Source organism: Anomalospiza imberbis, chromosome 2 (assembly GCF_031753505.1).
Source record: "Anomalospiza imberbis isolate Cuckoo-Finch-1a 21T00152 chromosome 2, ASM3175350v1, whole genome shotgun sequence".
In the NCBI taxonomy this organism is placed as follows: domain Eukaryota; kingdom Metazoa; phylum Chordata; class Aves; order Passeriformes; family Viduidae; genus Anomalospiza; species Anomalospiza imberbis.
Window position 1 is genome coordinate 34364407 of NC_089682.1, and position 15034 is coordinate 34379440.

Genomic DNA, 15034 nt, shown 5'->3' on the forward strand with positions numbered 1-15034 from the left:
AATTTTACATGTAAAGTTAGGACTGATTTTCTCCCATGTGTATCATTTCATATTCACCTACATCTAATTCCATCTACTGCATTATGGCATAGTCACTTAGTCTTGTGAGATCCTTCCAAAACTCTGCACAGCTGCCCCTTTCCCTTCCTACCCTGAACAATTCAGCCTCACCAGCTGAGTTGTTCACCTCTTGCTCACCTGTTTTCCCAGACCATTTACTGACTTGTTGAACAATAATGTTCAACATTATCCCAGCAGAGGTCCCTGCAGATTTATATCAATAACTACATTGTAAAACCTGACAATTTACTGCTAACCTCCTGTATTTAAACCAGTTATTTAGTCATGCAAAGACCACACTATGCTACATATTATGTTATACCCTATATTACACAGAAGTTGCTCCTCATTTTCATTATAAAGCTTTTGTGAGGAATCTTCTCTAAAGCTTTTGGAAATCCAAGTGAGGTATATCAAATGGATCATCTCCATCCATTGGAAGCAAGTAATTTTATAAAACAGAACTTCTATTTGCAAAAGCCATGGTGACTCAAGTAGCTCATTTATCCAAGCATCCAGTAATTTTGTACTTTCCTGTAGTTTCTCTTACGCCCTGTAACGATCACAGACTCATGGGTCTGTGGTTCCCCAGATCTTCCCTGGAAACATTTTGTCTGGCACCATGCTCTATACTTCAGGCACCAAGAAATTTTTTAACATGTGTAGCACAGCTGGTAACTCCCTCTCTCACAACCCTGACAGTAACTCCATTATTTCATCTTCACTTCCTTTTGGAACTTTTGACTAAATATAATCTTCTCTGGACATGGGCTGTTGCTCTTTTTTTTTTTTTCAGTTTGTCCCATAACCTGTCCTGCAGTCACTTCAGACAGATACTCTGGCAAGTTCCCCAGAAAGGATCTGGCATTGGAGTAATTTCAATTTTTTCCACAGTGAATGTGAACTCAAATAGTTAAGTCTTCCAACAATGGCCAGTCCTTCAGTGCTCTTTTATGCCCAAATCATCGTTAGACTCTACACATTTTATGGCAGGTTTCTTGTACCCAGTGAGTTTGCAAAAATATTTATTATAAGTGTTATTTTTTCTATTTTACTGTTTGGGGTTTTTTTTCTGTTTGCTCCTCAAGTTCCTTTTTAGTCTGCCTTACTGTGCTTTTACAGCTAATCTAAGGTTATCATCCTTTCTACTTTCTTTAGATCCCATTTCACCTTTTTGAGTGGTTCTCTCTCTCTTCAAATAATTTGTGTTACACAAGACCTCCTGGCTTCTTTCTATGCTTTATCTAGGCCTTCCTTGATAAATGCTAAGCATCAGTCTTGCATTTCTAAAACCACTCTCCACTGTAAAGCTTTATTCTTTAAACTGACTCCTTTTAGCCTCTCAGATGCTCAATATTTTTGCTGACCTCAAGTGTTGTCTATCATGCCCCATGAGAATGTTAAGCCTAAGCACATAATAGTTGCAAGCTCTGCAGTGGTTCCTCAGCTGGAGAATACCAATCTGGAGATCAGATGCAGATATCTGGAAGTGCACATCTGAAACTCATGAAGGCAATGCCTTATCCCATAAGCTCCTTTACTGGTTGTATCATCATACAGTTTTTGAGGATAAACAGGAAATATCTGTCTATGTCCCAGTGTGGGATTTGCATAATTGACAAATCTGGCATATCTGAAGTTTTCTGTCCTCAGCACCTCTGTGATCTTTCTCAGATCTTGCAGCTGGAAATGTTTATAGAAAAACTAAGGTGGTGGACTGTGCTGAACTCTGGTGGCTGTTGACTTCATTCCTGCCAAAGAGTCAAGCCCTGCGAGTGACAAGAGCTACCCACTCTGGGGTACAGGGCTAGATGGGACAAAGGGGAACTGGGAGGGAAATCAGGGTCAGTCTGGAAGATTCACTGCTAGTTTGATCTTTAGACCATCTCTCATTACCTCACTACCATTCCCCAAATCATCAGAAGCACAACCTCAGTTATTCTGCCTCAGAACTGCAATGCTGAGTGTGTAAGCTCCAGTCCTTTTCAAGTATGAGTGGGAAACAGTTGTTGCAATCAAATTACTAAAAATGGGCTATTGGAACTCACCTGATTAGTCCTGGAGATTTGGAAAGATTAATTGACCATTAGTATCACTAATAAGCCCCAGTATCACTAATTTAGAGCACTAAGCCCCAGTTCTGTAAATACATCTTTTTATGATATTATTTTTCTTAAATGACTGTTTTTTTAAAAATTGAAATTGACAGATGCAGAAAAATTGAACATTTGCAGCTTGCTTATATTCCGTGGCCAGGAAGGTAAACTGTCCTGGAGAAGAAGTCATCATATAATTATATTCTTTTGTGCACCAGAGGCTTTATTATATTTGCATCCAAGATGAAACTTTTTATCTTGCAGTGACATTAGAAGAATTGGAGTTGCACTCATTGGACACCAGAGACGAATAGTCAGCAGTTTACAGACTTTGCGGTTACACATGATGCACATACAGGAGAAAGGATTTCATGTATGAAAGTAATAGAAGCGACTGTATTTTGTGCCTCAGCATTTCTAAAATGGAAAAATATTCTCATTCTTCCCTCCTGCTCTTCCCAACTTCAAGAACTGCAGTCTCCAGTTCAGACTATACAAGTACTTCTATGTTAATGCTTCCAAACTGGAATTTTTAATCACACTGCACAGCTCCTCCACCAGTTCTCTGCCAATAAAATCCTGGCCTACTGCAAGACTCTTGCTACACATTGATGAACAACTCAGCATGGATGTGTAACTTTGTATAACAGTATCTGGGAAACTTTCATGGACTTACTTGAAAGTAGTAATCTATTTGGCCTGGTGTGGCTTCTTTATCGATGTATTTAGAATTTGCTGGTAGATCAAAAAGTATTTGACTTCTTTCATGTTCTGTGACCATGTAACTTCCAACACCAAATGTGCAATCAAAAAGAAGTTTAACATAAATATTTATTTTATCTCTTAATTAAATCCAGATGTATGTGTCCTATCATTATATTACTTTCTAATAGTTTGAATGCTGTTAAGCTGGTGCCTCAAAACACAAGTATTGTTTGCAGAAATGACTGATGGTTTTATGTAGCAAGTTTTCATCGTGTGAATAATTGAAAGCATAGTAAGAGTAATCTGTTTGAAATCTTAAGGAAGGTTTTTGATTTTCAATTACTTTAGCACTCGACACTTTTTATGCTTTAAATTTTAGATTAGGTTGGAAAACGTGTTTATCCTTGGGATTCCTCACCACCCTACAACCCTTTTTTTTTTTTTTTTAATGTAATACTCAGCATTTGCTTCTACTGCTGGAAAACTGGTTATAACATTCCCATGACCACATGTAAAACATGGTTGTCAGCTCTGTTGCAGACACACAGATTTCAGAAGAGCTTTGTGTTTCAAACATGCAGATCTCTGCTGTTGGATAGGGAATCATCTCCAGCAGCAGCAGAGCTCAGAGGGCCAGCCATGGGTGGGGTGATGGGATCATTCCCATAGGAGCAGGCCAGCCAAATCCTCCTCCAGCCGAGGGCAGTGGTACAGCCCCACTGCTGCTGGAAGTGATGGGCTGCAGGATGCAGTGACCTTGCACAAAGGCAGAAAAGGAGATGCAGGACAGCAGTGTGGTAACATGTTGCCTTGAGCCTACTTCTAACTGCATTTAGAAGTTAAAAAGCAAACTCTGCTGAAATGGAGCTCTGGTCATTCCAGGCCAGATCTTCCTTTAGTACAGATCTCTGAAGGATATCCGAGGTATTACCTTTAGAGCCCTTCAATAGCCATATTTACATGCAAGAAAACGTCAGCAAAGGCCTAACATAATATTTGTACCTCTCTAAGACTTCCAGCTTCCATGTTTTGTTCAGACAACTGACACAGATGCGCTGGGCTACATTTCCAAACTCTTGCATGGGATATGCACTCCTGGGAGCAGGGGCAGGACCGCATGGCCGCGTGCTGTGGGAACCCCACGCAGATCTACAATGCATGTCACGTGTAACGCTGTGCAGATGCTTCTCTTCATTCCTGTGTCCTCTGGAGGGTGTTTTTGAGTTCCGTGGCATTCCAATGTACTCAAGCATTGCAGTTCTTCTGTTAAAACGTGCTTTTAGGTAATTAGTATAATCTATGTGTATATCAAAAGGAACTAACTACTTTGTGTAATCATAATAGTATTTACTGCTTCATTTACAGCTTGTAAATCACAAGGTATTTCCTAAGTCTTGGAAAAGGCTGCCACTGTATATCAGTGACAAAGAATGAAAATCAGAAAGCAACTCAGAAAAGATTATGCTTCCAACCAAATCACAGAGTAAGACACATGAGGCCTGATTCACTGTTGTCAATTTATGTTGGAATAATTGCATTAATTTAGGTGAGATAATAGTAACGCACTGAGTAAATTTTTCTTTCATTCATTAAAAAAAAGGGGCAGATGTAACTGAAGAACAAATTTTCTAAAGATCAAGAGTCACTGCTGTTCTACAATGCCAATTTGATGAGCTTGTTTAAAGAAGGGCAGCTTCAATCTTATTGTAGCTCCAAAAGTAATTTTGTCAGCAGGCGTATTCCCACTGAAGTCATCAGTCTGGCACAAGGACATGAGTTTTGCAGGATCACAGCTCTTTGGTGGGGAAAAAAACATTTGTTCTTTTCTGTGACTGTCACTTGAAAAAGTCTGCCTGAATTCCACATCTGTATAATTTTTTGGTAGAGGTGCTCTTACAGAAAGAAAACTATACTTACCTGAAGCCTTTCTAAAAATACTAACACACCACAGAGTAATTTAAAAGTGGATTTTGCTTCATCGTTTTATTATCCATTTTGCCTATCATTGCTTCCATGGCCAACTACAGGACATCTGTGGAGTGAGCCTTTCTCACAATTAAATCCATTACTGAGGAGGTACGAGTCTGTTATTTGTTAATGGGGTTTCAAAATCATTCATAGCTCACCCAAACCATATATGTGCACTTTTAGATTGTCTTTTGCCAGTTTTTTTCATTCCTGGTAGTGAGGATGCAGAACTGACATAGTTACATGCACACAACCTGGATATATTTAATGAAAATTAATTTCTAAATTTATCACACTACTGAAAATATTTTTTTTCAATAGGACAAAAATATAACAAAAGTAAAACATTTATTAATCAGATATATTTTTTATATAAACAAGAGTTTGGGTGACCAGAAAGGAAAGAACAGGGGATTCTTTCAGTGAGCACATTTGTTAATAACATTGTAAATCCAGGATTTTGTGGCTTTATACAGCTTGTTTTTCTGTTACTGTTGTGGTGCAGTATGACACTTTTCTAATAGTTATCTTGATGAAATTTACATTTTCCCCATTTTGGAAATGTTTTATTTGCTCTTGTGCTGATTCCTAGTCTATTCTTGCTTTAGTTTAGGGATTTTTTTAATATTTTTTTAATTTAAAAACAAAACAAAAAAACCCTAACAGTTATTATTTTTCAAATGTGAGCTTAAATCTGTACAGGCCACAAATGTATATGTGAAATTAGAGTAGACTTCTTTGTTACAGGAAATTCTTTCTTCAGGAGAAAATTAGCTCTAATTATCTTGCATACTGCAGTGTGCAGCTGGAGTTTAAATTTGATAAATTAAAGCAAATTTAATACGCTGGTTTTGAGAATCTGGCCACATTGCAGAGTGCTTTATGACTAAAAGTACCCATTGAAAGTTCACAAAATAAAGTGCGTGCAACACGCAAGCAACAAAAAAAAAAAAAAAGGTGTTCTAATGTGGAAGTCATAAAGAAATAATTCTTACCTGTTTCTCTGCATTCAGTGATAGCTCATCCATTCAAGTGTCTGTGCTTGGTCAGATGAACTTCATGCCTTAATTGTACCCAGTCGTTTTGGGGAACCTGTGAAACAGAGAGGGTCTTGTTCATGATGTTCATGGTGTTAAAACTGAACGAGGCACAGCAGAACGTTTAGCAGAATTTGCTCATGAGGTGTTTGCACATTGGAATTACTGAGAAACAACAGGAAGCCGTAAGGTGAAAGGAAGAGAATTGAGCCACATCATCTAAATTTTTCTCAAACAAAATTTACCCTTTTTGTTTCCTGTGAACTTAAATCCAGTGTCTGTCCAATAAAAGCTTAGAAACATGCCATGCTTCAGGACATCAGACAGCATAAAGCAATCCTTTACTTACAAATAGTGCACTCAACAATAAATTCAAATTAATTAGTTGTTCTGGCCAAACATTCTATGTCCAATATTGTATTAGGTATTACTTGGATTATTCTGACACAGAACTCGTATTCTGCAGTACTTTGATTTTTACATCACTTAAGACTGACTATCCACTTGCCATTTTTAATATGAGCCTAACACAGGGCTTCAATAATTTCTTTTTCAATGCAGATTCCTACAGGATCCAAAGATGGGTCATAAATAACAAGCAGACCCCCTTTATCCAGAATCAGTTGAGATTTACCATGAGGAATAGCTGGGACTGTGGAGGTGCCTAGTGAGACTGCATTACCCACAGCAATTTCCATGTCAGAATGACCCCATGGGACCACATCAGCCACCAAGGTAAAGCAGCTGAGAACATTCTTGTCTTTGTATTGAAGAGCAGCTCCTCATTTCCAGCTGGCCCTGTTGTAAACTGCAGCATTTATTGAACTTATTAAAGTTATTGAACTTTATTTATTGCAGCATTTATTGTTTTACCTCAGCTGATGGAATGGTTCTATGGGACACATTCTGGCAGCTCAGATTTTCTTAAGAACACAGGGTACCTGTAAGTACCTGTCATGGGTTCACTCTGTCTTGGAATATTCCTTCAGAGAGTGAAAAGCAGGACTTGCCTCTAATCCAGTCCAACATTTTTTCAGTTAAAATCATAATAAAAAGTCTGTCTTCCATTGCATCTTCCAGGAAAAGTACTAAAAATAGAGACATTTATGGCATTTGCACATGGATGAAGAAATCTGTATTCCGTTGAACAGTTTTCTTCCAGAATACCTTTGTTCACCAATTGTAATGAATCTTTCCTGAATAAATTGCAAAGATAATTTATTTTTTTAAATTAGTACTATAATTATTTTTTGAGAGTGAAGGAAAGATGTGTTGGGCTGGGCTAAATCTTAGTAGGATAATAATCTTGAAATCTCCTGGGGAGACAAATGAATCAGCTCTGAAAAGGAAAAAAAAAAAACTCTACAATAAGATAAAAAGGAAAGAACTGTCCATACTGTGCCAAGGAGCTCAAAAAAACCCAAGAGTTGCATAAGATAGTGCCAGGTACTTACAGCTGACAAAATTTTCCACCATCACATCCTTTATTTAGTAGTGCACACTACCCATCCATGAGTGTTTTATGTAATTCCTCAGATGATGGACCAAGATATGGTGAACATGTTGTGGTTCAAATATTTGTCTGTATGTACATAAAGAATTGTAAATAGGATGTATATCATAAAATCAGATTTTTCAAACCTACAGAATGAATTACCTATTATCAACAACACTAATGGGGTTTATTTGCTCCATTTGCTTTAAAAAATTTTAGTGGCATGCACTGTGTGTGTATAGTTCTTCCCAAAATTCCTTGACTTGTTAGCTGGAAATGGACAGCCTCTCTTTTCCTCCACTGGTAGAAAAGAACATTTTCAAACTGGCTCAGCGAAAGCTGCCTGCTCACCCTTCTGCTGCCACCTCACCCAACCACTTCCTGCTGATTCTCTTCAACTCAGCTAATTACTGTAGAAATTAGTGATCCCAAAGGGAAGCAAGGTACCCATGAGCCAGCAGAACTAGGAAGATTGAGTCCATGCTATAAAGAGTTTCATCTGCTGAAATCACCAAAGATGTTTACAGAGTACATAAATTATTTTCTTTTAAATGACCACTTATAGACACGTAGGAGGTTAAAATGAGGGAACTTTTCAAGGTGTATGAGGAGGGATATGCCAACATATAGCATAAAAAGATAAGCTGACTTTCAGAAGGGAAAAACAACAACAACAGTTGATGAAAATCCTAAGGTTAAAAAAATGGATTAAAGTATATTTCCATATTTTATATGTGAAATAAGGTGATACCAGTTCAGTGGAATCTATTTATGTGTATATTTCTTTAAATATCCTGCATGAGTATATCTTAATTTCCTTTTGTGAAAGAGATTTCCCAATTACCTATCTCTTCCAGAAGGGTTTAGCATATTATCTGATATTTTCATACCTGAATAATTTAACTGGAATAAAAAATGCAAGTTCTGACAGTGAAGATAGGGGGGGAACAACAGAATTAAAAATATCAGTCTCAAAGTAATTTAAAGTTTTCACATCTGTTCTACTTTGTTCCTGTCCAAAATTTTTACCTGTATCTATCTGAGAACTTTGACTAGTTCTGCACACATCTCAGTGCCACCTCAGAAACTCCTGAATCTGTAAACAGTTCTAAGTTTGTGCAGCTTAATTCATGTAAAAAGGCTGATTTGAAATTGGACTTTATACAAGACTAGAGATAGGCATAATCAAAAATCAAAATCCCTATAAAATATCTGTCAGACACCATGAGATAAGATATTTTGCCTTATTATATTAACACCTCTTCATTTCTGAGAATTCAGTGAAGAACTGGTCAGCAGCAGCATGTATGTAGAGTGGTAGGTAAACAAAACCCTGAGACTGAAAATCCACAAATCAAAGAGAAATCCAGGTCTCTGCATTCTGAACTATAGGATGTCAAAGAACTCTGGAGAAAGCAACCTTGAATCTAGAATCTGGAAAATCAGGTTTGGGAGAAATCCACTTTGGAACCCAAATATTCCTTTATTCCTTTCTGGTTGTGGGTGATGGAAAAGTGCCCAATGAAACTGTCTAGGGACTATTTTCATAGTATCATCACCACATAATGTTCTGAGTGATAAGGAAAAAAAAAATCTATTTTCTGACCTTTCAGGTTCTAGCCCAGGACAAAAAAAAAAAAAAAAAAAAAAAAAACCCACAAGTACAGTTGTCATAATTGATATTGGAAAGTCCAGAGGACAGAATTCTGAATTACTAATTGTTCTTATAGCTACATACTGACTTTCTTGAGAGAAACCTAAATAAATAATAAAGCATAGAAATCTCCAGTTAATATTGGCTTAGAAACTGAGTTTTCAGTTTTCTCTCATTCAGACTGGTCTTTAACTGAAAATTATTAATAGGAAAAAGGAAAAGCATAATAGGATTATTATTTTTTTCCTTTAAGAAGCTGGGTGCTCTGAGCTGTATAAATTACCATCACAGTCTCTTTGTGTAAAATAGGATTAGCTGAAAAAGACAAAGTGCAGCCAATGTTCCAAATCTGTAGATTATTTGTCATTAATTGTGAATTTGGGAAGTTCCATTTTTGACTTGGGCAAGTTCTGCTCTACCACACCCGGTACTTCCAAATCCTGCTGAATTATTTTAATTAACATCTCGATTAATTCCTGGGAGAGTGATGTGACTGTGAGGAATTAAAAGTTTCTGTGTCAACAGGCAATAATCTTGCTGTGATCTAAAATAATGAGAGTTTGTTACTGACTTCCATGGCAGTGGGATAAGCCCAATGTCCATATATTCTGTAGGTAAGCTCCAGCTCTGCAAACAGACTCTCCTTTCCTGCACCCCACTACTGTCATGGTTAATTTTTTGTTAGAGAACCAGCATTTATTGGGACACCAGCTGGCTTGTCGTTCAGATGGATTGCTAAAAGTTTTTGCTGGTTTTAATTGTTCTGTTGAAGTGTTTCAGGTTGAGATGTGGGTTGGTCCCTCAGGGCATGATCCAAAGTCAGCTGTATCCATAAGAAGTCAAGTGAATGAAACAGGTTTTGAATCAAAGGTTTCGACAGATTTTCCCGGAACAGATGGCCTCATTTAATGGGGAGAAGAGAGTGCACTGAGCCTAAAAGAAAAGGCTGCTACCTCAGGGATGTGATCAAGTAAGCTGTGGTTACCTTCAACACGGAAAAGGTAAAATGGAAGGTACAAAAGTTGGCTGCTGCAGTGTTTGTTGTTTTCTCTGGAATGGATAGTCAACTCTGACTTTGGAATTAGTTACCTAAATGACCTAAGAGGGTATCTAGCAGAAATGGTCTGGCTTTCTGGGGCTTTTTTCCCCAGATAATTTCCCAAACTTCTGGATTTAAATTCAGGATGAAACCACCAGCCCCGTCAAACAAACAGAACCTCCAAAACGAATACGACTTTTCTATCTTTCTTCTTTCCTAAACATAAATCAGGATGCAATATGATCTCCCTTTCATAATACAAGTCCTGGCTGAGGATTTGTCCCTTTGAACAAGCTGCTTCATACTCCTGGTGCACTGCAGTCTAAGTTTTCAGATTTGCCAGTTAATGAATAGCAAACAAAATAACAAATGCCCTCTTAGTGGTTCCATTTATTGGATTCTTTTACTAATTCCCTATCTGAAGAAAACCATCCCACTCCAAGATTCCTATTAAGGAAACCTGTAAGCATTTTACAGCTTGATGGCCTTGATTCCCTATCTGCCTCTCCCCAAGAAACAGTGAGCTTTGAATTGGCAGTATAGTGTTTTTACTACCATTTCTTCTGCAGCAATTTCTTCTCCCAACTCTTCTAAGTAAGGTTGAGAGGTCTGTTTCACACTAAAAGTGGAAAAAGTTGTTTCTTTGTTAATTCTGGTGTTGGGATTCAGTGTTTGTTGCTCTTATCCAGAGCCTTCCATCTGCTTCTGTTGAGGTCAATATCAACATTCTCTGGTGGTATCAGTTACATCACACGCAGCGCTGCCGTGACTGAAAACCCAGAGACATAAAAAGGGCTCATTCTTCTCTGGTGTGGTTAAATCCTTCTGACTTCGGGAACTTCTCTGCACTTCTCAGGATTGCGCGTGCAGTTTAGCAAGAAAAAAAAATCATTAAAAGAGCGTGTGAAACCCTGTTTACTGAAAGGCAATAGTTTATTTTCTAGCAAAGCAACATTCATTGATCTAGTTGGATTAACAGTTTTCATTTTGTCATCACATTTTAAAGAAAAACCACTTTGACTTTCAGAAAAAAAAATACAAAATTAATATTTTGCTACCTTCCAAACATTAGCTTTGATTTACTTTTGGAAGATAACGTGGTTGGTATGTTTTCTCAGGATAGCCTCTATCTATTTCTGTGTGTTGGTTTTAAATGTATCTGAATTTAAAGGGGTTTTAATCTCTGTCTCTTCTGTGAAATTAGATTGTACAAAACTAAATATGACTGCTCTTCATAGTTTGCTGTTCTAGCATAGCCATAAAATGTATCAATGTATGTGTATATATGAATAAATATTTGATGACAGACACTTTAGATTATATATTTAAGCAGCCATGTCAAAACTTCAGAGGTAGATGGCTTCAAGAGCAATGGTATAATCATAATACTTGCAAATTATTTTACAAAATCAAACCATGGCCTCAGCACAGATCTCATATCCTTACCAGTAGTCTGAAACCCACCTTTTCTTTAAAGACCCCTGCTAAGGTTTGTTTTGCCATTGCTTCTTTAACCAAGACGTATTTGAATAATGACAACTGCCCGTGGCTCAGTCTTCAGCACTCATCTCCCAGCAGAGCCGCCCTGGTGCTGCACTACCAGCAGCTCTGGGCTTCACCTCCATCGGTCTGAGCTCCTGTGGCTCTGGAGCCGCTCCTTCTGGGAGGTGAACACTGTGCAGCCAGTGTCGATGCTTCCCCCTGGGACTGCCTCACTCCCCAAAATTAGTTTTCTTCACCTAATACATCTCCCATACACGTCCCACTGCATTTTCTTTCTGCCTGTTTATAACGGTACTGTAGGAATATCCGTGGAATAAAAAGCTTACCCTACTGATTTGCAGTCCCAAGGGGAATTTACATTAGACGTGAAGTTGTTATTATTTACTGAAAAGTGGTGTTATCTTCTTTTCTTTATTATTATGATTCTATTCCTATGATACTATGATGTTTCATGTAAATTTTCATGTGCTGGCATGCCTACAAGTTAATAGTGTAATAGAATGCTCAGCTCTCAACATTAGAGTGTTTTTAAGGTGAATTGCATCACATATGCCATCTCTTTGCAGAAAGAATATGGGGTTTGGCAAAACTACCTGCTGAGCAACATAATGAGATTTTTGTACAAAGTACAAGTTATTGATTATTATTGTATTTTATTTTTCTATTATTTCCTAAGAGGCATTATCAGGTCTTACAGATGGGGTAAGCCTGTTTATTAAGATATTTATTAGCAAATAAAAGTTACAGTACTGGTGGTTATTTTTGAGTTAATGGTGTTTGTTTGGCCTAAAGTTACTAATATAGTGATCCACGGTGAAGCCATACATGATCATGCAAAAAAAAAAAAAAACCCAGCTGCTTAACACAGGGTGGTGTACTAATAAAGATGGACTGGCAATACTCTCCAACACTTGAGATGCTTCGGGGTGGTATTGTTTTCTTCAGCTAAAAAATGCTCTTCTGTGCTTACCACTGAGCTGGCACGCTCAAAAACCACACAAGGTTCACAGCATCAGGGGAAAAAAACTGTGCACATTAAAAGCTGCAGACAGCCATGCTCTCTCCTTCTTGGGAAACACTGTGAATCTGAATTTTAAATGGCTTTTAATGTGCTATTAAGATTCTACAGTACGGTTCACCCTCCTCATGGTGATTCACTGAGCCATGCAACTCCTCTAGAATTTGTCAAAGCTTTCACTGACAAAAGCAGTTTTAAAACTGATCTTATTATGTAAATAATGCCAGGGCAACACACGACGACTCACAGAGAAGTGAATGCAATATACAATAACCATACCCTACCTCAAAAAGCTTAAAGTTATAATGAGTTTTTCATTGCATAAAATCACATGCACGCAATGCGAGACTGAACAGAAGTACTGTAAAGTAAAAGGAAATGAGTGTCAGATGCCCACAGTCCATTACATCCTCTTTATTTTACATGGGAAGAGCTTTCTCACCGAGGACTGTCAGGTTTAACGCAGTGTACATAATGAAGAAGGAATATTTCATTTTAGATCTGGTTACAGAAATGCCTTTGCCATCCTGTGTTCTCCACTGAATTTGCAAGGACTCAACATACAGACTGATTTCAAATAGAAACACCCTCCTCTACCATCTATCCCTCACAACTTGACTAGAGTTTAGGAAGTGCTTCATCACCGAGTTTCACTGTGGGATTAATGCTACCTGCCTTTTCCTTTAGAAGCTCATAATGCCACTACAAGGGAATCTCATCTTTTGGTCGGAACCTTCCTCATATAGGAAATTAAGCAGACATTGAACCAATCTGACGGGAACTACGCTATGCAGAAAAAAAAAATAAAATAAAAATGAAATAAATTAATAAATAAATCGGAAGTGTATTTGCAGCCCTTGTGGCTGGCCTGGCCAGGCTGCCTTCCCCCCAAAGCCCTGCTGTTGCCACTGCCCCCGTGACGCGTGCACTTGAGATTTTCCAGACTCCGCCAACGCGCCCGCTTCGGAACGGGCGGTGCTGTCAACACCTGGGGTGGCCGTTCTTACTCGGGGGTTTCCTCCTGTGCTCATCGCAATCCTCAAGAGGATTTATCCAGGCACTCTCGTTGCTGCTACGCAAGGCACAGGAGCAGCGCTTAGAAACAAACACTCCCGAAGCGCTGCACATGGAGAGTGAAGGGCAAGCGCCCCGGCCCTGGCCCTGGCCCTGCCCCCTCAACCCCACTGCACCGGGGGCGCGGCCTCGGGCGGACCCCGCCCCAACGTCCTCCCCCCACTGGCCGGAAGAGGCGGAGCAGGTGGGGCGGCGGGCCGGGATTGGTGGGCTGCGGAGAGGGCGGGGCTTCGGTTTCCTCGGCAACGGCGGCGGCGGCGGCGGCGCGGGCCCGGCCGGCACCCCCCGGGCCCAGGTCGGTGCTGCGGCCGTGGGGACGCGGGGGCCGCGCCCGGGGAGGGGGGACCGGGGCCGGCCTTCTCTGAGGTCCCTGTGCCGCTCCGGGAGAGGAGACCCTGTCCTGGCCTGGGAGGAGGGACCCGCGGCCGCTGCCGGGGCGGCTCGAGGCGTTGCGGTGCTGACGGGAGGGAGGGAAGGCCGACCCTGGAAGCTGCGATCCCCCGCACCCAGGCGTTGTCCCGAATTAGGTCATTGCACCCAGTGTGCCAGAGGCCGAGCCACGCACAGAGCCGTGGTATTTGACTTATTACCGGTTCTACGCAGAAAGGGGCGCTGGGCGGCAAATCCACCAAGCCAGCACGGCCACCAGCAAAACTTTTCACTGTTTATACATTTTAGCAAACAAAGGCATTAATGTTCACTGACCCCAAGTCACCTGGTTCCCTTATCAGTTAGTATCCTGTCTTCTGTTGGCTAATTATTCTCTCGTTTCCCATGCTAATTAGTCCACATGCTCAGTCTTTCCCTTCTTTTGGGTCTTATACCATTGAAATATATCCAGCCCTAAACATAAACAAGGCAGTTCTACTGAAAAAATTCATTTGTCTTTCTACCTCCTGAACATCACTTAGAGCTTGTTTTTTGGCTGCTCTCTATTTCATGGATTAAATCTCCTTTGTTGTTGATTAGGCTTGAAAATGGACAAAGATCAGACATGAAAGAACAGCCTTTCTTAAGAAAAAAGCTTAAGAGAGTTTGCTGTTAAGCTTCTGGACCAGACTCTGGCTTAAATAATTTTCAGAGATGTCTGATGTATGCTTTGTAGTACTGTAGGCAAAATATCAGCTGACAAAAAAGAGGAGGAAAAAAGGCACCTGTGTTAGCTGTAACTCTTCACAGATGAGAAAAAACATGAAAATAGGGGCAGGGCAAGGAGTCAAGGGTACATTTCTTTCCCACTGTGTTCTTAAATAATCACTGTGCCAACTGGTAGGAAATTTTGCTAGAAAAACGTGGCTCTCATTAAAATGTTGCTAACAACTGTTGTGTGTTTAGGGTTTTGGATTTAAAAGTGAAGGCCTAGAAGTATTTTTAAGGGCTTGTAT

General features: G+C 39.6%; 1 protein-coding gene and 2 long non-coding RNA genes across 8 annotated transcripts in view; 1 reads left to right on the forward strand and 2 right to left on the reverse strand.

Moving 5' to 3' along the window:
- Window positions 1–3033, forward strand: part of EPHA6 (EPH receptor A6) — a 367788-nt gene extending 364755 nt beyond the window's left edge. For all 6 annotated transcript variants that reach the window (XM_068180480.1, XM_068180478.1, XM_068180483.1 and 3 more), the window contains one exon: window positions 2421–3033. In XM_068180480.1, the coding sequence (XP_068036581.1) occupies window positions 2421–2535 (115 nt within the window). In that variant the 3' untranslated portion in view covers window positions 2536–3033. The remainder of the gene's footprint in view (window positions 1–2420) is intronic.
- Window positions 1–12469, reverse strand: part of LOC137468640 (uncharacterized) — a 590084-nt gene extending 577615 nt beyond the window's left edge. Inside the window, exons 1-2 of the long non-coding RNA XR_010996076.1 lie at window positions 11730–12469; window positions 6818–11603 (exon numbers count right to left, since the gene is read on the reverse strand). This is a non-coding gene — a long non-coding RNA (uncharacterized lncRNA). The remainder of the gene's footprint in view (window positions 1–6817; window positions 11604–11729) is intronic.
- Window positions 865–6687, reverse strand: LOC137468641 (uncharacterized). Its single transcript, XR_010996077.1, has 2 exons — window positions 5825–6687; window positions 865–4124 (listed from the first exon to the last, which is right to left on the reverse strand). It is a non-coding gene; the product is annotated as an uncharacterized lncRNA (long non-coding RNA).
- Window positions 12470–15034: the final 2565 nt, after the last annotated feature.